This window comes from Sturnira hondurensis, unplaced genomic scaffold (assembly GCF_014824575.4).
Source record: "Sturnira hondurensis isolate 20B ecotype Veracruz unplaced genomic scaffold, ASM1482457v3 Scaffold0019216, whole genome shotgun sequence".
Lineage (NCBI taxonomy): Eukaryota > Metazoa > Chordata > Mammalia > Chiroptera > Phyllostomidae > Sturnira > Sturnira hondurensis.
The window spans coordinates 2,690,388-2,712,402 of record NW_028091847.1 but is presented as its reverse complement, the minus strand read 5'-3'; the positions used below and the strand labels follow the sequence as shown (position 1 = coordinate 2,712,402).

The 22,015-nt window shown below is 40.4% G+C and overlaps 1 protein-coding gene across 5 annotated transcripts in view; it reads right to left on the bottom strand.

Annotated features, from left to right (window-relative positions):
• The window catches only part of MCF2L2 (MCF.2 cell line derived transforming sequence-like 2), a 207,875-nt gene that overhangs the window by 181,583 nt on the left and 4,277 nt on the right, over positions 1-22,015 (bottom strand). For 3 of the 5 annotated variants that reach the window (XM_037027561.1, XM_037027560.1, XM_037027559.1), the window contains exon 1: positions 9,868-10,067. The exons of 1 other annotated variant lie outside the window; for it this stretch is intronic. In XM_037027561.1, the coding sequence (XP_036883456.1) occupies positions 9,868-10,039 (172 nt within the window). In that variant the 5' untranslated portion in view covers positions 10,040-10,067. Of the gene's footprint in view, positions 1-727; positions 858-9,867; positions 10,068-22,015 lie in introns of those variants that run through there. One more of the 5 variants, XM_037027563.1, reaches the window with a different exon arrangement.

Below are 22,015 nucleotides of genomic sequence, written 5' to 3'. Positions count from 1 at the left end.
AGGTTTGGGGAGGGATCTGTGCAAGCATTGGGCCTGGAAGCTGAAGCTTCAGTAGCCTCACGGTAAACCTGCTAGGATGGTCTCATTACCCAGGGAGATCCTTAGGTCTCTGCTTACTCCTTTGGGTCTGAGGAAGGGTATTTTAAACACAAACAACTTCAGTTACCAGAGTTCATCTCAAGCTGGGTCATAAAATCAATCTAGATTTATGAAGGTTCCTTGATTTTTGCTTCCCTTCTCCCTCCCTCCCTCCCTCCCTCCCTGCCTTCCTTCCTTCTTCACCTCCTGGAACACTTCAAGGGGCCTCTTCCCACTGCCAAGCATGTGTAAGGAGGCACTTCATTTTGCTATTGAAAGATGCTCCTTACTGAACAACAGGTTACAGGTTTCCAAGTCAAGCAATCAGATCTTTCAAGCACAGATCTACAAATGTCCTCTAGGCCTATGATTTGCTTTGGATCCATCTGGGGAAAGAGGATTAGTGAGAGGAGAAAACCAAGTGGTCCCCAAGCCAGGGTTGGGAAGAGGAGGCCATTCTTACCCTCTCTCTGCCTGAGATATTACTATCCTCATTTAACCACCCCCCAGGGAATCTCAAAGAATGAACTGGCTATTATTTCTCCTACAGTTAAACATCTGGTTAGATTAAGGCACAAACCAGTAGCCTGTTCCCTAACACTAAACAGCAATGGCCTATTAATTCAGCAGGGAGCCAGGATGATGTTACCATATTCTAATGTTGACCAATCACAGGCTATGTTTGGGAAGCTCCTCCCAGAGCCTTGGTTTCTACTTCTCCGCTTCAGTGTGAAGGTTAAAGGAGATGAGGTACATGGAGATGTGCATAGTAGGTACTAGGTAGCTGCTGGCTATGTCCATTGCTCTGGACGGTTCTTTCCCATATTTGCTTTTTGAAAGTCATATAAGGGATGGGGAAAGTGCCAGCTAAAAACCCAAGACACTCCCTCAATAAATTCCCATTTTTATTTCTGGAGGAAGGGGTTACACTCAGGCCAGCGCCCCTTCATCCCAACACTCTTTCCTTTCTGGATTCACTAAAAATTCAAGGCGCTCCTGCATTACTATTACTTTTGTGGGTGCAATGATGGCACTGTTGTTATATTTTACAAAAAGATGGGGCCTTCTCTGTTAGACACGCAAACTTAATTATTTAACAGTAAAAGTATATGAAGTCTGAGACCTGCTTAAAAATACACCAGCACGCTTCTCTGCCAAACATGCGCCGAGAGGAGGGGAGAGGAACCCAGACCGACAAAGTGTGGATAATTGTTGAAGCTGGTGGATGGGTCCATGGGGGTTATTACGCAATTCTTTCACATGTTCCAAATACAACTAAAGTATTGCAACAACATAAAGAATTTAAGCACAAGCAGGGGTTATATATAGCTAAAGCGGTTTTCAGAAAACAATCTCCCAGTGGTATACTCAAAAATAGAGCTGGATTACTATTTTTTCATACATGATGGAACATATTTAAGAAACAATGAACCTGCCCCAACCAGTGTAGCTCAGTTGATTGGGCATCATCTCACAAAGCAAAGCGCTGCCGGTTCGATTCCTGGTTGGGGCACATTCCTGGATTGCAGATCTGGACCCAGTCGAGGCTACTGATTGATGTTCCCCTAACACATCAATGCTTCTCTTCCTCTTTTTCTTCCCCCTTCCCCTCTCCCAAGAATAAACAAATAAAATCTTAAAAAAAAAAAAAAGACAGTGACCCCAGAGAAAAACCAAGATCACAGGTACAATTCATTATTAACCTCAATATTTGAAGTGTGCTTTAAATTAAGCATTTTAAAGAGGTAAGATGTGAAACAGAAAACAGAACTAAGTAAGTCAACCATACTTTGCCTCATCTCATTTCTTATTTATTTGTATTTGTATTAAAATACAGTTAATATACAATATTATACTAAATAATTTCTACTGTATAGTTTCTACTGTATACAAGATAGTTATTCAACATTAATATACCTAACAAAATGATCACCATGCTAAGCCTAGTAACCATCTGTCAGGCTCATTGCAAAATTATTGACTACACCCCTATGCTGTGCATGCCCATCTCATTTTGTCCCCTCCCCTTTGGCAACTGTCATCTTGTTCTCTGTATCTAGGATTCTGTTTCTGTTTGACTTGGTTTATTCATTTATTTGGGGTATTTTTTAGATTCCACACTGAGGTGCATTCATACCTCTTTGTTTTTTTCTGTCTGGCTTACTTCACCTTGCGTAATACTCTCTAGGTCCATCCACGTTGTCGCAAAGGACAAGGTTTGATTCTTTTTTATTGCTGAATAATACTCCATTGTATATATACAACAGTTCTTTATCCATTGGCCATCTGCATGTCCTCTCTATAGAAATGTCTGTTCAGGTCCTCTGCCCATATTTTATTGGATTGATAGGGTTTTTTTTAGTATAAAGTTATATGAGTGTTTTATGTACTTGGATACTAACTAACCCCTTTTTGGATGTATCATTCACAAGTATCTTCTCCAACTCAGTAGGTTGTCTATTCATTTTGTTGATATTTTCCTTTGCTGTGCAAAAACATTTTACTTTGATATAATCCCATTTGTCTATTTTTTCTTTTGTTCCCTTTACTTGAGGAGATATATCAAAAAAGATATTGCTAAGATCAATGTCAAAAAGTTTGCTGTCTATGTTTTCTTCTAGGAGTTTTACGGCTTTAGGTCTAACATTTAAGTCTTCAATCTTTTCAATTTATGTTTGTATATGTAAGAAAATGGACCAATTTCAATTATTTGCATGTATCTATCCGGTTTTGCCAACACTGCTTATTGAAGAGACTGATGTATTGAAGAGACCTCATTGTATACCCTTGCTTTCTTTGTCATGTATTACCTGACCATATATGTGGGAGTTTATTTCTGGGCTCTTAATTCTATTCCATTTTTCATCTATATATCTGTTTTTATGCCAGTACCATATTATTTTGATTATTGTAGCTTCTAGTGCAGTTTGAAATCTGGGAACATGATATCTCCCACTTTGTTTTTTTCTCAAGATTTCTTTGGCTACTCAGGGTCTTCTGTGGCTCCATATTTTAGGATTGAGTTGTTCTGGGGAAATGCCACTGGTATTCTAACAGGGATTGCAGTGAATCTGCATATTACTTTATGCATTTTAACAATAAATGCATAAAGGACATTTTATGTATTTAAAGGACATTTTAACAACATTAATCCTTTCAGTCCATGAGCAAGGTAAATCTTTCTGTTTATTTGTATCTTGTTCAATTTCTTTCTTCAGTGACTTTCTTCAGTGTCTTCCGTTTTCAAAGTACAGGTCTTTTGCATGTTTGGTTAAATTTATTCCTAGGTATTGTATACTTTTTGAAACAGTTGTAAATGGAGTTGTCTTCTTGATTTCTCCTTCTGATCATTTGTTATTGGTGTATAAAACATAACGAACTTCTGTATACTGATTATATATCCTGTAACTTTACTGAATTCATTCATCAGTTCTAGCAGTTTTTTTGGTGGCATCTTTAGGGTTTTCTATAATTGGTATCATGTCATCTGCAAATAATGAGAGTTTTACTTTTCCCTTTCCAGTTTGGGTGTCTTCTATTTCTTTGTTGTGCTTGATAGCTGTGGCTAGGACTTCCAATGTTCTATTGAATAGAAGTCGTGCTAGCTGGCATCTTTATTTTGCTCTTGATTTTGAGAAAGGCTTTCAGCTTTTCATCACTGAGTCTGATATCAGCTGAGGGTTCATCACATATGGCCTTTATTATGTTGAGGTATGTTCCTTCTATACCCACTTTGTTGAGAGTTTTGATCACAAGATATTGAATTTTGTCAAATGTTTTTCTGCATCTATTGAGGTGATCATACGATTTTTATCCTTTATTTTGTTAATGTGATGTATTGCATTAATTGATCTATGAATGTTGAGCCATCTTGCATTCTTGGGATGAATCATACTTCTTTACGGTCTATAATCTTTTTAATGTATTGTTGAATCCAGCTTGCTAATATTTTGCTGAAAATGTTTGCATCTATGTTCATCAAGGATATTGGCCTGGAATTTTTTTTTATGGTATTGTCTTTATCTGGTTTTAGTATCAGGATAATGCTGTCTTCATAAAATGACTATCTTAAAGTCAAAAAATGTTAGGTCAAACCCTCATTAGTCAAGGACCAACTATACAATTACTAAGACTTTGTCTACATATAAAGATTTAAGATATAATATCAAGGACATAAAAACCATATGTGTGGCGGGATTGCAGCCAGGTTAAAAAAAAAAGAGCCCTGACTGGTGTGGCTCAGTGGGTTGAGCATCATCCCGCAAACTGAAAGGTTGCTGGTTTGATTCCCAGTCAGGGCACATGTCTGGGTTGTGGGCCAGGTCTCCAGTTGGGGCCGTGCAAGGGGCAACCTAATGATGTTTCTCTGGCACATGGATGTTTCCCTCTCTCTTTTTCTCCCTCCCTTCCTCTCTGTCTAAAAGTAAATAAATAAAATGTTTTTTTTTAAAAAAGAAGAAAACATATGGAATGTTTGTGTGTATGTTTGCAGGCATATGAAAAAGAATACATAAAATAGTTGTGTTAGAGCGATGGAATCATACTGTGGTTACCCCCTTTAGTTCACACAGAGAAAAAGCATGCTCCCATAGCCTTTATTTTTTTATGTTGACAGGACTTTATTGAAGTATAATTTCCATGCTGTACAATGCACACAAGGTGTACGGTTTGGTGAATATTCAAATGCATACCCTGATCTAACCATCAAACATCAAAACATGGAATGTTTCCATCACCAGGAAAGCTTCCTGTGACCCTGCCCCAGGCCCCACGCTTCAGAGAGCGCCACATGTCCCATAACTGTGTGAGTTACGGACCACAGGGGTGCCTCTGTCACTCGTGACCCAGACCTTAGCGCTGGCAGGCACACCGAGGCTCTAAACGTCTACTCTCCTAACATCACTGGGGCCCCAGGGGAACAACTCTTCAGGGGTCTTCATTTATATCCTCAAAAGAAAGGGCGAGTGTGTCCAAAGGCTGTGACGGTTTGCAAGCTGTGCCGCTGCAGATGTCAGGGGCAGGCACTGCTTCTGAGAGCTGGGAGGGTCTGAGCAGCGGAAGTGCTTAGGTAAAGAAAAGACAAATCAATTAATTTGTCAAATCCTTCCCTGCATGTGGCACGAGTGATGTAGATTCTCATATAATGAAAGGTCTTGTCCAGTACTACCAAGCCTCATTGCTCCTTTCTCCTTTCAATTCATTAGGCAAACATTTCAATTTTGAACTCAAACACAATTACATTTTACTTAAATCACACTTACTTCTCAACAAAGCTCAAATTATGTGAAAATATTAATTATAACAATATAGTGCTTTTGCTGAGATGAAGGCAAAAATATTTTATAGATCAATTAATGACTTGTGGATTATGAATCTCTTTATTGCTCATCCAAATTTCTCTAGCTAATCAACACAATATTCACATACAGGCAGCAATTCAATTTAGGCATCTTTGTTATTTTCTGATTTTTAGTCATATATAAACCACGGCTTTATACATATTATAATTTAGTCCTTCCAAGGGTATGTTTGTCATGGTAGGAAGACAGAATATATTTTACTGAACTGTGGCATGTGGGACTCCATTTGTGCTCTTGCCCCGGGCTCTGCAAATGCCTGTTCAAAACTGCTTTGAGAACTAATATAATATTACTAGGCATAAGCAGTTCTGTTTTTGCATACTTATCCAAGTCGCTGTTCTTCTCCTTTTTTTCCATTATAAAGTTGATACATTTTTTAAAGCTTCTTAATTTCTGTTGGCATTTAACATTGTACCTTCAAATGAGACAAGCACTGCTGAGGTGGAAGTTTCTATGCAGTTTGCTCAGCAACAAAAGCCAGGCCGACCTTCTCCTGCAGCCCTTCAGAACTACAGGATAGGTAAAACAAGTTCTGCTGCCTGGGGTATTCTGAATAAAAAGCAAACGCCCTGAGAGAGATGTAAAATTTTTGTGAAAATACTGAATTTTCACAAAATACCAAGCCCTCATATTTTGGCACCAAATTTCCTGGTGCCCCACTAGCATTTTTGTCAATACTCTCCCAAACCGGTGCTCCTCGAACCATAAGGCACAGTCACAACATCTGGGTTTAAAATGCAGACTCTGATTCAGTAGGCTTGTGGGGGGGAGGGGAAGGCGTTTCTAACCAGCTCTCCTGGTGCTGCTGAGGCAACAGAGAGTGAGCGCACGTTGGGTCCAGGGCCTTTGACTATTCAATCATCAATTCAATAAAAATAATCATCTGTATGTATCCAAAGTTTTCTTGACACTGAGGCTTAGATGGCATAACTTTTGGCCTAACATCTTCTTCTGTGCTGTTTTGGGAGTCTGCTCCCTGGGAAACAGGCCAACCCTGATTTGAGCACCTGCTTACCTCTCCTTCCAGCACATCTCAAATCCTACCTCAGTCTGGGCCCTTTAATGCTCATACTCTCTCATGCTTAACTCACTCCCAGCTCTGTGTTCAATCAAGTCTATCAATTGGAAACAGTGTCTTGGGCAAGATGATATAATACAGTATAACATGAGGAGGTGAGAAGACTTGATATGGCTAAGAGGGAAACAGCACCAGATGTTACTGGTGAGGTTAGACCACAGTCCTTGAGTTTGGCTAAGACAGAATTCAGAGGCAAGAACTCAAATACAAGCAAAAGTTTATTTAGAAAGTAACAGAAGTAGAAGTGAGCCCTCTGGGCTGTGTGGACTCAGGAAATAAGTTATAGAGGCAAAAGTAGAGCCCTTGGAGCTTAGGAGAAAGAGAGCAAAGGTACACACCATGCAGGAAGAAAGGGAAAAGAAAGGCATGAGAGAAAGAAAGCTGGGTCCTTTGTCTTAAGGGTCTTTTAAAAGCAAGTGTTTTAGGGGAGGTCTCAGAGGAGAATGTCAGCAGAATTTTCATCAGCTTTCCAGGTGTGTCTTTTCAGGGTCATGGTCACTACTGATTGGTTAGCACTAGAGTCAGGAGTCCTTAGTCTTTGCAGGTGGTCGAGATATCAGCCATGGTGTCACCTCATCCAGTTTTACTGCCTTTCTGGGCCTGGAACTAAAACAACTAAGGCTTAGAGTCATCTCTAGTTTGACCAACACTCTGACTCTGTGGTCAGCACACCAGAGGCTTTGTTCCAAAGATGACTGGATGTGGGTCAGCACCTCATTGTCCGGAGGGCTTAATGGTTAAGGGAGTGGTTGTGTAAGGGCTCATGTGGGAGTCAGATGAGGCTATTCTCCAGCCCCCTGTTCCTCTTTTAAGGGGTCTAAACCACAGGACTACTTATTCACTAAGTGGAAATGTCATCCTGGGGGTCAGGGCCCACCCTATAATACTTGCTTTTTTTTTTCCAGTTTAGCCCATTGCTGAGTACCCAGGGCTTTGCACCCTGGTGACCTTCTGTACCTGGCCTATCATTCCTACCCTGCTCATGTCTGTCTATTTGTCTGTGATAACAACATGACTAATGATCATTGGACATGACATTCTTGCACATGCACATGCATGAACAATGACAACTTCACTGTACTAGTCATTGGGGGTGGTAGACACTGTTGAGTAAGCATATGTACTGTGTGGTCATTGCATTCAAAATGACTGAGCAAGTAGACCAACAAAGCTACATCAAATTTTGTGTTAAGCTTGAACATTCCTCTGCGGAAGCTATTCAGATGACTCAGAACGTTTTAGGGAACAATGCAATGAGTAAAATGCAGATAAAAGTGTGGCACAAATGCTTCAAAGGTGGTCAAGATTCTGTTGAAAGGAATCCATGTTCTGGAAGGCCTGAAACAAGCAGAACACCCAAGGACACTGAATGTGTACACACTGCAATCAACAAAGACTGGTGAACAACAGTGCAAGAACTAGAAGTGATCTGGGGATTCCAAAAACTACTGTGTCCAAGGTTTTGACACAGGATCTTGGCATGAAATGTGTGGTGGCAAAATTTACTCCACAGCTTCTGCTACCAGAGCAGAAGGAATATCGTGCTGTAGTCGCTAACAACTTGATTCCAACAAAGAATTTTGCAGAGTGTTTTGAGCAGAAGAAACACTGGGAGAATTAATTGTGTGAGGTCCCAAGGAGCCTTCTTTGAAGGAGACTGAGGTGTCATTGTCCTAAGCACAATGCTTCTTGTATCTTGTGTGTTTTTAAATAAATGTCTCTATTTTTCATATTGCATAGCTGGATACTTTCTGGACAGACCATGGAGTATGTACATTTACAGGAACTCATTTGAATTTTTGCAATGAGCAATTCAGGCAGAGATGCCTACCTGCCCACCCAAAACTTTCAGTTCCTCTTCTATGCAATGGAATTATCACTGGAAGGGGACTCAGCCTGGTATGGATTCAGTCTCCACTCACATACACACATGCCTCCTATCTCCACTTATGCGGATAAAAATGATGTGTTACTTTTGTGCTGGGGTATTTACAAGACTGGTGTGTCTTCAGCACTGTCTCTTTTCTCTCCTGCAAGCTGCGAGGTGAAAATTCTGAGGCTAGGGGATGGCAGACCCATAAAACAGAAGCAGGTAGGGTCCCCGAAACAGAGGGAAGCGGCCCTCTGACCGTAGGAGAGTGTGTTAGAGTACACGGATCCACCGGAATTCAGGGTTGTTGCAGCAGTTGGTGTTACCCTAACTTACAGGCACGCATTCTTTTTGTAACAATATTTTATATACATTTTATTCCTCTTTTAAAAACATAAAAAGGGGGATAGTCAGTGGAAAAACAGACCTCCAGCTGCTGGCTCACCCTGACTCCTAACAATTAAATAAAATATGGGTCCTGATCAACGCACATCTCAATCAGAGTGTCATCTGAGTGTTGTTCCTCTTAATCCCAAGAAATCAGTGTTACGTCAAGACGTCAACAAACAGCACCCCATAAATATAAGACTGCAGCAATGTCAGAAAGGCCATTTATACACTCAGAAAACTTGCACTAAGATACTCAGACTCTGCCCTGACCGGAGTGACTCAGTTGGTTGGGCACCATCCTGCAGAGCAAAGGTCAACAGTTCGATTCCCTGTCAGAGCACATGCCTAGGTTGAGGGTTTGGTACCCAGGCAGGACATGTGCAAGAGGCAACCAAATGATGTTTCTCTCTCACATTGATGATTCTCTCCCTCGCTTTCTCCCTCTCTTTCCCTATCTCTAAAAATAAATGAATAAAAATGTTTTAATGTTGTAAATATGGGAGAAATAACAGTTCTGTCATTGACATGTAATAGATGTATATTTGTGTATATATAGACATATACACTTTTAAAATCAGTTCAGATTTATACATTCCATTTTACAACCTGATTTTTTCAGAATATCTGGATATCTCTTTTTATTATACATTTCTCAATAAATGAATCTCTACAATGTTGTTAATAATCTCTTTTTAAAAAATAATGCTTTTTAGCCCTGGCTGGTGTAGCTCAGTGGATTGAGCATGGGCCTGTGAATCAGAGGATCTCGGTTCGATTCCCAGTCAGGGCACATGCCTGGGTTGCAGGCTGGTTCCCTGCAGGCCAACTCCCAGCAGGGGACGCACGAAAGGCAGCGGTACATTGATGTTTCTCTCCCTCTCCTTCCCCTCTAAAGATAAATAAATAAATAAAATCTTTTAAAAAAAACAATGCTTTTTTAAAGTCCTTTTTAGACTCCTTAGAAAACTGAAGGCAGCACTGCAAAGTAAAAATTTTCTATGTAAAATTTGTTAGTGAAACCATTACTCCACTGAAATGAGGCTGAATGACAAAGTGCACATAAAAGAAAAGCATCACTGCTCTCATAGTACCTTTCTTCGCCAGACATTCCAGCCTCCTGCAGCTTTCCAGGAAATGGTGGTAAGCCCTCATCTCCGCTTCTGTTATCCGCACGGAGCTGTAAGGTGCAGATCTGGGGTCCTGCTGCCCGCACTTCTTACACCAGCTGGCCATTGGACTGACCCCAGGAGATGCTGCCAGCATCTCTCTCCATCGTTCCTCTCTCTGTCTGCTCTGCACTCACTTAAGTGTGTTTAATCCTTTTTCCTGGCTAATCTCTCTGAAGTTCACCCAAGGTCACTTGATTGCTGAGAGCTGATCCTTTGGATTGGTGAGTACTCACAGAATTACATGCCCAACAGATTACCAGATTTCCTCATTTGGAAATAAAGAGAAAACTGGGGCAAGAGGATGTTGGGTAGACAGGGAAATCCTAGAGTCCATAAGAATCAAAAAAATATTATTTTCTTGTTTAGAGGAATCATATCATGAGGCATACATCAGGCTTCTGGATATTTAAAATAAAATAACAGGGATAAACCTCTTATAGAATGCTCTTAAGAAAAGTTATTTGAGGCCACAATTCTCCCCTTTCCCTTCTAACCTCTCCAGGCTGCAAAGAATGCAATTCAGATGCAGAGAATTAACAATGCGACCAACAGGAGTCACTAGGCAACACCAGCCGGTCGCACTTGCTGTGTGCAGCACAGTTTAGAACGGCAGTGGGAAAGGCACAAACCCTAGAGTGGGGTGCAGAGTACCTCCTGAACTCCTGCTAGAGGGCAGGTGCAAGTGCCTGATCGTGACTGCAGTGATGGAAGTTCTTTGATTGATTTGACCACAACCCCACCTACCATCACTCAGGGAAAAGTGAGCTCACTTTTCAGAACAGGGCTGTGCAGAGTGTGGTACACTCAGAGAGAGTCCACTTTTTCATAATGTGTTTTATTTCAGTTCTTCCTGCTTAATGGTTTTGCTTATTAATGTTGTGCTCTATATTTAAAGAAAGAGTACAAGATGAAATATCTAAGAAGTAATAAATAAATTTGTATACAAGCTTCTAATTCTTATTTGTATGAGTCAAGCTAAAATTTCAGAGTAAGGCTTTCAGCTGGCCAAGAAGAAACTGGAAGATCTTTTTTATTAAAAAAAAAAAAGAAAGAAAAATTTAGAAAGAGGGTAAAATTTACATATGTTGAAATACTGAAATCTGAACTGAAATTGAATTTAATGAATTTTGACAAATGAACATACGTCAAACCCAACCCTAAGCCTACCTCATACTCCCTTCAGGATATAAGGCATTTCCATCTATAGAAAAGAAAGTACCTTCACACATTCCTTTCCTTCAGCCCTTGCTCCTAACCCCCAAGTGACTAACCACTATTGAATTTTCTTTTCAATAGAGAATAGTTTTATCTGTTCAAAAAGTTCATAGAATGTAATCTTGCAATAGGTACTATTGTGTGTCTAGCTTCTTCCTCTCGGGCTAACGCTGTGCAGATTCATCCACGCAGTATCAGTAGTTCCTTCATGTTTATCGCTGAGTTGGAGCCCATCACAGGGATGGTACAGTTTGTCCATCCTCCTGCTTATAGACAATTGGGGCTGTTATGAAAAACTCGACTGTGAACACTCAAGTAAAGGTCTTTGTGTGGACATACGCTTGCATTCCTCTCGGAGAAACACCTAGGAGAGGTATTGCTAAGTCGAGGAGAGGTGTACATTTGACAAACCGCGAAACCTTTTTCCAAGTTGGCTACACCAGAAGACCTTTTAAGGTTACAGGGTTCTCTGCTTAATCCTCAGAGTCAGTTCTTTGTGTTAACTTCATGTAAAGTACCTTAAGAAAACACTTCAGATGAGGAAATATAGTATGAGACTCTAAAACTTAGGAAAGCTCTTTTTTCCCCCTACCACTAGATAGTGTGAATATACTGACTAAGTGCAAAGTCTGCAGGTCTTCTAACACAGGGGCAGCAAATACGGCAGTTTTCAAACAACGGTGTGTTAGGTATTGCCAAATTTTCCTCCAAAATGGTTGCACCAGTTTTCATTCCCACCAGCAATATAGGAAGTGCCTGGTTCTTACTACACATTAACTTTGTTACCCTTCCTTTCAGATGTGAATAACCACGAATGCTTGGATGGCATCACAGTACCTCTGAACATAAGCACTAATTTTGCTGACCACGTGAGCCCACAATGGCAGTGTGCAAACAGCTGTATATGCCCAGAGATGACCATAATTTCATCTTTTTGTATCTCACAGCGCTCTGGGGAGAAGCAGACTATAAAACCTTGGAAACTGTATTATGCTGGATTATCTCTATTACATGAACAAACTGTACAGCTCTTGTAAATCCTATGGTCCATGCACTGACTTGATATTTGACCAAGATCAAATATCCAATAAAGGACTGTATTTTCTTTATGGTTAACAATGAATTCTGAAATAACTGGGTTATAGGTATTAGAACAAAAGAACTAATTATTTCAGAAAAAATAAAGAAACAAGAATTTAAAAAAAAAAAACAAGGAGAGGCTTAGGAACCTCTGGGACCACTTTAAACATTCCAACATCCAAATCATAGGGGTGCCAGAAGGTAAAGAGGAACAGCAGGAAATTGAAAACTTCCTTGAAAAAATAATGAAAGAAAACTTCCAGAGCCTGGCAAAGGAAATAGTCATACAAATCCAGGAAGCTCAGAGAGTCCCAAAGAAGTTGGACACAAGGAGGAGCACACCAAAGCACATCATAATTATATTACCGAAGATTAAAGATAAAGAGAGAATCTTAAAAGCAGCCAAAGAAAAGGAGACAGTTACCTACAAAGGAGTTTCCATAAGGCTATCAGATGATATCTCAAAGGAAAGCCTGCAGGCAAGAAGGGTCTGGAAAGAAGCATTCAGTCATGAAAGGCAAGGATCTACATCCAAGATTCCTCTACCCAGCAAACCTTTCATTTAGAATGGAAGGGCAGATAAAGTGCTTCCCGATAAGGTCAAGGCAAAGGAGTTCATCATCACCAAGCCCTTATTATATGAAATGTTAAAGGGACTTATCTAAGAAAAAGAAGATCAAAATTATGAACAGTAAAATGGCAACAACTCTCAACCATCAACAACTGAATCTAAAAAATAAAAACACAAACAAAAGAAAACTAAGCAAACAACCAAAACAGAAATAGAATCACAGAAATGGAGGTTATCAGTAGGGAGTGGGGTGGGGGTAGGGGTGGAGAATGGAGGAAAAGTACAGGAAATAAGAAGCATAATGGGTAGGTACAAAGTAGACAGGAGGAGGTTAAGAATAGTATAGGAAATATAGAAGCTGAAGAACTTATACGAATGACCCATGAACATGAACTAAGGTGGGGGGGGGGGGGTGCTGTTGGGAATGCTGGAGGGAATGAGGAAACCAGATGGAGGGAGATAAAGAAGAGAAAAAATGGGATAATTCTAATAGCATAATCAATAAAATATACAAAAAATTTATTTTAGTCACTAGTAATTTTTTAAATTCAGTTAAAAATGAATACTATATCATGCTTACTTATCAAACCAGCAAAAATTCAAATAATATCACCAAACAGGGCAAATATGGACTTAGTGCCATGCATTAACATGCCTTACTTCAAAACACGTTTCTCTCCCTCTCTTTCCCTCCCTTCCCCTCTCTCTAAAAATAAATAAATCTCTTTTAAAAATTAGGCCCATTGTAAGTTGTTCATTTTTATTTATTGTTCAGAGTTCTTTATATATTCTGAATACAAGTTTTTTGTCACATACTGGGGGAACCCCCCCAGAAACTGGAATTATCTTCTGGAGGGCAGGCCCCTTGTAGTACAGGCTTCTTCCACTGGAGGGGGGCAGTGTTCTGGGAGCCCATCTCTACTGGTGCACCAACTGGCATTGTGAGAGACTGCATTTGGCTGCAGTGAATTTTTTTTGAAGACTCTTTCAGTTAGGTTTGCCCACTTCATGATGGGTGTATTTAGGAGCGCACCTGCCCACACCAGCGCTGAGTGCTCAGCAGTTTTTGACCAAAAACAGCATGGCCCTCATGCCCCACCCTTCCTATTTGCCCATCTCTCCCCAGACAACTTTTTTTTGTTTCCCCAGATGACAAAAGTCCTCAAAGGAAAACGTTTTGCTGATGTGGAAGAGCTGAAACAAAAAAATGGCAGAAGCACTAAAAGGCATCAAAATCAACAAGTTCAAAAACTGTTATGAGCAGCAGAAAAGAGTCTAGATAGGTGTATTGCATCCAAAGGAGGTACTTTGAAGGTAACTGAAGTCTAAAAACATAAGAATAAAAACACATTTTTTATAAGTAAATTCTGGGGGGTGGGGTTTGGGTCCTTCCTCACAGATGATTCCAAGTTTTTTTCTCAGTAGGTGGGTTATCATTTTATTCTTTTATCATTGTCTTCTGTGGAGCAAAAATTTTGCTAAGGTCTAATTAACAAGTTTTTCTCTTATGAACCACTCTTTTGGTGTTTATGTAAGAACCTTTTGTCCAACCAAGGTCACAAAGAATTTTCTTCCATGTTTTCTAAAAGATTTCTAATTCAGTTTTACATTTAGGTCCATGATCCATCTCGAGTTAATTTTCATATATTGGGTATGGCATAGGTCAAGGTGCATTCTTTTTGTATACAAATGTCTAATTTTTCAAGCACTTTTTGTTGAAATTACATTTACACTTTTTTCCATTGAACTGCCTTCACAATATTGTCAAAAACCAATGAACCATATTTGTGCGGGACCATTTCTGGGTTCTCTATTCTGTCCCACTGACCCATGTGTCTGTCCCTTCCTCGGTTCCACACAGTCTTGACTATTGCGCTTTATAGTAACTCTTGAAAATAGGTAACATGAGTCCTTCAACTTTGTTCCTTTTTTAAAGAAAATTAGCTGATAATTCTTTTTTACCTATTATAGTACCTTTTGGTTATTTCTTAGGGAGAACTGACATCTTATTGTTGATTCTTCCAAACCTCAAATACAGACCACATATTATTTTTATAAGGAGAGTTGTTAAAGCCCTTATGAAATACCACATAATGCTCATTCTGCTCTTATTTCTTCAGCTTTTTTTTATTATACCATAAAGCCATTGAAAATTACACACACGATCTTTCCCTTTAAAATCTGGGTTAGTTTTCCCAAGGGACTTGGGGAGAAAATGCTCACAGCACACCTGAAGGGCAAACCAGACTTGAGTAGTGAAATTTTCCTTATCTCTACGCCATATGTCAAGGTTTTAAATCCCATTTCACAGCCTGAGAGATTTTTCCTCCTTTGTCAGCAAAGCTTCTTTTGGTTGCTGCAGGGATAAATACTGCAATGGGGACAAAATGGGAGGAAAAGTAGAAGGATGCCACGGGGGAGTTCAAAAAGCCCATCTTTCTAGTCTGGGTCCTGTACAGGATCTTCCTCACCAGGAGGGGAGAACACAAGAGGAAAGAGAAGGGAGCCACTGGGGAAGGAAGGAGCCAGTGAAATGGTGAAGAAACAGGCCTGTGAAGAAGTCCCAGAAGCTAGGGTGGCCAGAGGACACTTAAAAAATAATGATGCCTCTGCTCCACTTTGAAGTGTCTGTGTTGCTAGATCATAAACATCTCCTCTCCCATCTTCAGAAAATTCCCCTGTTCCCCATTCCCCAATCTTCTGTATACATGAGTTTTGAGATACTGGGGAAGAGGGTTGAATTTCACAATGCAAAAGCAAGGCAGTACATGGAAAAGCAGAGGCCCAGTGAAATGAGGGAGAAACTGGGAACTGATGGCTGACTCTGCCTAAAATTTTCCTATGTTTGGTCAACATCAACCTTCCCCACTAGACTGTCAGCTCTGGGAGGACATTCATTCATTCCTCTCAGCCCCAGCATATGCTGGCTGGGTGCTGGGGCTGCAGCAGTGGAGGAAGAGGCCGGGGTCTGGCCCTCACAGGCCTATGGCCACGGCAGGGGTCATGGCTGCTCCTTTGCACCCTGTCCCCTGGCCAAGACCTGGATACCTGGTCATGTCAAGACCTGGAGGCCCTCAGTAAATGTGGTTAGTCTTAAATTGGTAGTGTAAATTAGGAGAAACAGGCAGAAGGACCTCTTTCCCTTCAGTGATTGAATTAATTATAGCTTCCTGGGGTACAGAAAGAGAAAGGAATAAAAGTGAATTTAAACTTATCAGAAAATGGGTAAAAACAAACAAACAAAAAACCCCAGACACACAAACCAAAACCTGGGCTGGACAAGATCTGGGATGAGACAACTGGACAAAGAAACCCAGACGTAACTCTCCTAAGCTGGACAAGACCGACAAGACCGACGTCACTAAACGTGGGTGTGTTGTTCCTGAATCTCCCTCGTCTCCCTCAGAGTCAAGTCCTCTACGTGCAGGTGCCCTTCTATAGCAAATAAGAGTGCCTGGTGCTGCTGCCACCTGGCCATTGCAACTGGGCATCACAACCTCACCAGACTTGTTTCCCTAAGGAAGTGCAACAGGCAGGACTCCTAAGAATGTCTTCCTTAACAAGACATATTCCTGACTAAGTGTTGCACATGTATTATCTTTGCATGTTTAAAAACTATAAAGTAAATTCTCAAGTTTTACATGACAGTTTTTCTTTAGAAGAAAGTGAATATTAATAAACATTTCAAGTGACTTGGAAAATACTCATACTCAGGGGACTAATGCTTTTAGCTTCCATTAGGTTTTTCAAAAGATTTTTAAAACTCACTAATAAAGCATCTATCATTCACTGGTTTGATGGATGACATAATCATCGCCATTCTGTAATGGGAAATTAAACCACGTGTGACTAGCTACAGGCCCTGAGGCTAGCCATGCCTAATTTTTAACTCCGACCCTTCACTTGGCATGATACTGGGCAAACTTCCTGACCTGGTTCAGCCACAAACATGAACTGTACTTCTGATTAAATTTAGTTAAATCGCATTATCTGTAAAGCACAATATGGGACACTAAACAGACAGGAAATAAATGGTAGTTATAAAATGACATCATTTTAAATATTATTTTCGTGTCCTATAGCCTCTCTAACCCTTTCCCCCAGAAAAGAACCTATATGAACAAGGAAAAGAAGTGAGACCCCATAGATCTGCCTTCCAGCCTGAGGTCATTCCTCCCTCCAGTACAAAGTCCAAAACTTCTCAGTTGTCCAGGGGAGGTTCACTGACCACGGAAGTCTGAGCAAAGAATGGAATAAATGGGACAATCAGCACAGAAGACCAACATAGTTACTAAAAGTGGCCATTCCCCTTATCCCATCCCAATGAGAAAGCTTTCCCCAATGAGAAAGCTTTCCCCTCGCCACCTACCTAAACCCTCTCTTTCCTTCAAGATCCCACTCAGGTCACACAGCTAGTATGAAGCTTTCTTGAACCACTGAAGCTCACAACCACTTCATCCTCCAAATGTTTATAGCACTGTCTGGGTTGGCAACCAATCAGTCCAACTTGTAACCTTTCTGCCCTGTCACCTGATATAAATGTCAGCTGGGCCTCAGACTCTCCTTCAGTCCAGTGGCTCACAGGTCCCTTCCTCAAGCCCTTCAGATCCTTGGTGAACTGTTGCAGGAGGAATGAGTGGGTTACTCAGCTGATGTCAGAGCTCAGGGCCTCAGGCTCCCCATCTGCCTAAGGCCCTTGCACGACAGCTAGTGGGCTGTAGACCTGGCTCATGGTGGGCACTCTAAAAATCTGTTTTATGATGTAGCTGTGGTACCTAAGCACCTAGGTGGTCACACGAGGGCAGTACACCTCATACTTTAAAAGAAACAAAGATGTGATGGGGGAACTCAAGAGTTGAACATTTTTTTAACTTTAAGTTATGGTCAATAGGCTGAGTAATTAATGCACGTAGAAAATGGTTGTTCCAGGAAATGGAATTTATGACTGGATCCACCCTGACTCCAGGACAGCCACAAGCAATTCTACCTTTGTGCACCAGATGGTATCTGAGCCATTGTGCTCCAGGGAGAGATGACTGCCACCCAGGACACAGATACAGAATCACCGGCCAGCAGATGAAAGGATGCCAGGAAAATCACACTGCAGCTTTTATCTGATTAACCTTTTCCCTGAATTCCAAACCCCTTACCTACCCTCTTCTTCTTATGAAAAGATTGGAGATGGGATGTAAGATGGTCTTTAGGGTACATGACTCACGATCTTCTCAGATCTCCAGCCATCTGAACAAAGCATCCATAAAGATTCAAACCTTGTCTGTACTTACTGGCTCTGGTAGTGACAGAAAGCATGAACACTGACTTTTCTGATTACAGAAGCACATGAAACACAGGCCAAAATTTTTATTTTGTCCAGAGTCAGCCTCTAAAACTGCCTAAGTATTTCATACAGTACATGATTCTAAAGGTCAAAAGCATCAGATCAGCATTTGTCATGTCACTACACTGGTTTTGAGGCGACTGAACAGCCTAAAGCCCTCTTCTTTGAAAACTTCCTCCCACTCCAAAACCAAGCCAGTTTCAGAGCTCACCACTGATGTTTATACATTTATCTGCTCGACTCTGCAGACCAGCTCTCTGCTCGTTCATCAGTGGGTTAGGATGCCAGGTTGCCGCCCTCAGCCACTGTCCCATTCCAGCTCCAGAGACAGTCACCCACCCACTGACTCTCAGGCTCAGGTCATGGCACAAATTCTCACTCTGGGGAATCAGACTGGCCTCACCCGAAGGGGACTTTGGCACTTCTGATCATGCTGTGTTTCTCCCTCCAACAGGGACTAAGTGCTCACAAAGCACTATAGGGAAATTCACCTTCCATCTGTCCCATGGAATGAGTATTATTATCCTCACTTTACATACAAGAGGAACCAAGACTCAGTGTCAGCTTTCAGTGATATTCTCCACAGTAGAGAAAATACTGATTCACCTTTAGAATCCATATTATTTACACTGATTTTAAGGAATCCTGATTTAATAAATGACCATTCTCTATAACATGGGTACTCATTAACATGGCAACATCTGGCTTAATATTTGCTTATTACCCTTCACCAAAAGCTGGCATTTCACTTCACAAATACAGTCACACACATTCAGTCTCCAGAGCACCACATTATATTTGAGTAAATCCAACACCTGACTCAGGTTACCAATAAACCAAAATTTTCTCTGTCTTCACCATCCAAATACGAACAATTCAAAGGCAGAAGTCACAGTCTACATCACCAATACTCAAAGGAGAAAGGAGGCAGCCAGTCTCCAAGGCAACCACGGTGGGCAGGAAAATGCCTTCCATCAACCCCACCCCCAAGATATCTGTGTCCTGATACCCAGAAACTGTGTCGGCCAGCTTACATGGCAAGGTTGCATTAAGGTTGCAGATAGGAATTAAGGCTGCTAATCAGCTGACCTTAAAATAAAGAGGACCGAATGTTATCACAATGGTCCTTAAAAGTGGAAAAGGAAAACAAAAGAGAAAGCCGTAGAGATGGCAACACGACAAAGACCAGACAGATGTTGCTGCCTTTGAGGATGGAGGTGAGGGCCACAAGCCCTTATTCTTAAAGGATTAAGTCCAGTTTAAATTAGCCTTGCTATGGAAAAGCAGTTTTCATTTCAGAAATCAGCATATAATTTTTACTCCATAGTCTTTGTTGAACCATTTAGGGAATACTGCCATCTTAACAAATTAAGTCTTCTGATCTGTGAAGATGGGATGCTTTTCTATTTATTTGGGGTTTCTCCAATTTCTTTCAAGAATGATTTATGGTTGCTAAAGTACATGTGTTACAACTGTTGTATCAAAATTATTCCTGAGTATTTAGTTCTTTTTGATGGTATTGTAAATTGAATTGTTTCTGAACTTCATTTTCAGATTGTTCATGGTTAGTATTTACAAATAGTTTGTTTTTGAATACTGACCTTGTATCATGGAACCTTGAACTCATATATTAATTCCAATAGGTTTTTTAGTGCATTACTTAGGATTTTCTATACATAAAATGTCATCTGTAAATACAGATAGTTTTACTTTTTTCTTTCCAATATGGAGGCCTTTTATTTCATTTTCTTGCCTAATTGCATTTGCTAGAATCTGTAGTATAATGTTGAATAAAAGTAGTGAGGATAAACATCCTCATCTCTTTCCTGATCTTAATGGGAAAGCTTCCAGTCATTCAGTATTAACTATGATGTTAGACGTGGGATTTTTAAGAATACCCTTTATCAAACCGAGGAAACTCCCTTCTATTCCTAGTTTGTTGAGTAATTTTTTTTATCACAAATAGGTATGAAATTTTGTCAAATGCTTTTTCTGCTTCTACTGATATGATTATGTGGTGTTTGTCCTTTATTCTATTGTTATGGTGTATTGCATCAATTGATTCCCAGATGTTAAACCAATCTTGCCTTCCTGGGAAAAATCCCATTTGAACAGGATGTATAATCCTTTTTATATGTTGCTGGATTTGGTGCTAGTATTTTTTAATCCTCACCCAAGGGTATGTATTTATTGATTTTTAGAGAGAGAGAGAGGATGAGAGAAACATCGATGTGAGGGAGACACATCAATCAGTCAGTTGCCTTCCATATGCACCCCAACTGGAGATCAAACCTGCAACCTACATATGTGCCCTGACCAGGAATCAGCTCACAGCCTTTTGGTGTAGGGGATGATGCTCCATCCAACTGACCCAACTGTCCAGTACTTGGTGATAGCATTTTGTTGAGGCTCTTTGTGTCCAGATGCATAAGAGATATTAGCCTGTAGTTTTCTTATGATGTCTTGGTTTTGTCTGGTTTTGGTATTAGGGTAATACTGGCCTTATAAAATGAGCTCAGGAATAGTCCCTCCTCTTCTATTTTTTGGAAAAGTTTGTGACAAGTTGGTATTAATTCTTCTTTAAATGTTTGGTAGAATTCATCAATGAAGCCATCTGGTGATGAACTTTCCTCTGTGTAAATGCTATGTGAGCATTTAAGGTAGGCTAAGCTAAGCTATGATGTTCAATAGGTTAGGTGTATCAAATACATTTTCAACTTATGATATTTTTAACTTACAATAGGCTTATTGGGATATAACCCGATCATAAGTCAAGGAGCATCTATAGTAGAGCTCCAACTATTCACTGTTTATTAATGCAATGAAATATTATTTTATTATGGGTAAAAGAGCTTTTCTAGATACTTAAGCATTTCTTACATTTTATTTTGTACTTTGCAATTTATTTGTTCATAAATCTTAGCATTCAAAAAATTTTAATAGACCCTGAAGAATCCATAAGCCTAGGCACAGTGTCCAGAGAGCCCAATATAAAAAAATCACTCAGATGCAGTTAATTCCCTTTTGGAGTGGATGAAGTCTACTCCAGCACGTCTAGTTGTTCCCACTGGGCTCATTCCCTCTAAGCAACAAATACCCTAATTAGATCCTTCCTACAGCACCAATAGCTGAGGATCCTAGCCACTTTAGCCAGGACTCTCCAATGTAGAATAATGAGTCTTGGCCTTAATGTCTCAGTTTGGTTTTCTTCTGGTTGCATGTTACCCATGCCAGTATCATCCTGAAAGTAGTGACCTGGGTTACAAGTCAAAATCCTACAGCTTTTGTCACCAAAACAGCCACCAATCCAATTTCCAATTATATAAAGAATGTCTCAAAGGATATTCTCTTCAGACTCACATTTTCACTGGGTATGGCCAAACATATGAACCTAGTTTAGAACAACAATGGTATAAGATCAAAATCATGACTTCTCATATGAGATGACAAGGTGAGAGTGTGAACTGGACTGGAAATGTGAAACCTGCACGGGGGATTACTGACACCAGCTGGGTGACTAAGGTTTTCCACTGACGCAGCCCCATGCAAGCCACATGTGCCCTGTCTATCAGAATCCCAGAGCCACCTGAGGTGTATCAGCAGGAAGTCTATGTGTGCTCAGAGCACCTCTGCACATGAATAACAGTACAGCAAAAGCAGCAGAGAAGGTTCAAGAACGAAAAGAATAAGGTGGAGAAAATCAAACAACTCTGATTCTGAAATTCTGTAATTGAACCAATGTGACTTTGTAGACCAGAATAAAGGGGAGAGGATAGTCCTACTTGTATCCTGCATGGGTAAAAACACATCTGTTTACATCTGAGCTACATATTTTATGAAGGTCACTGACAAACTAACAAATCCAA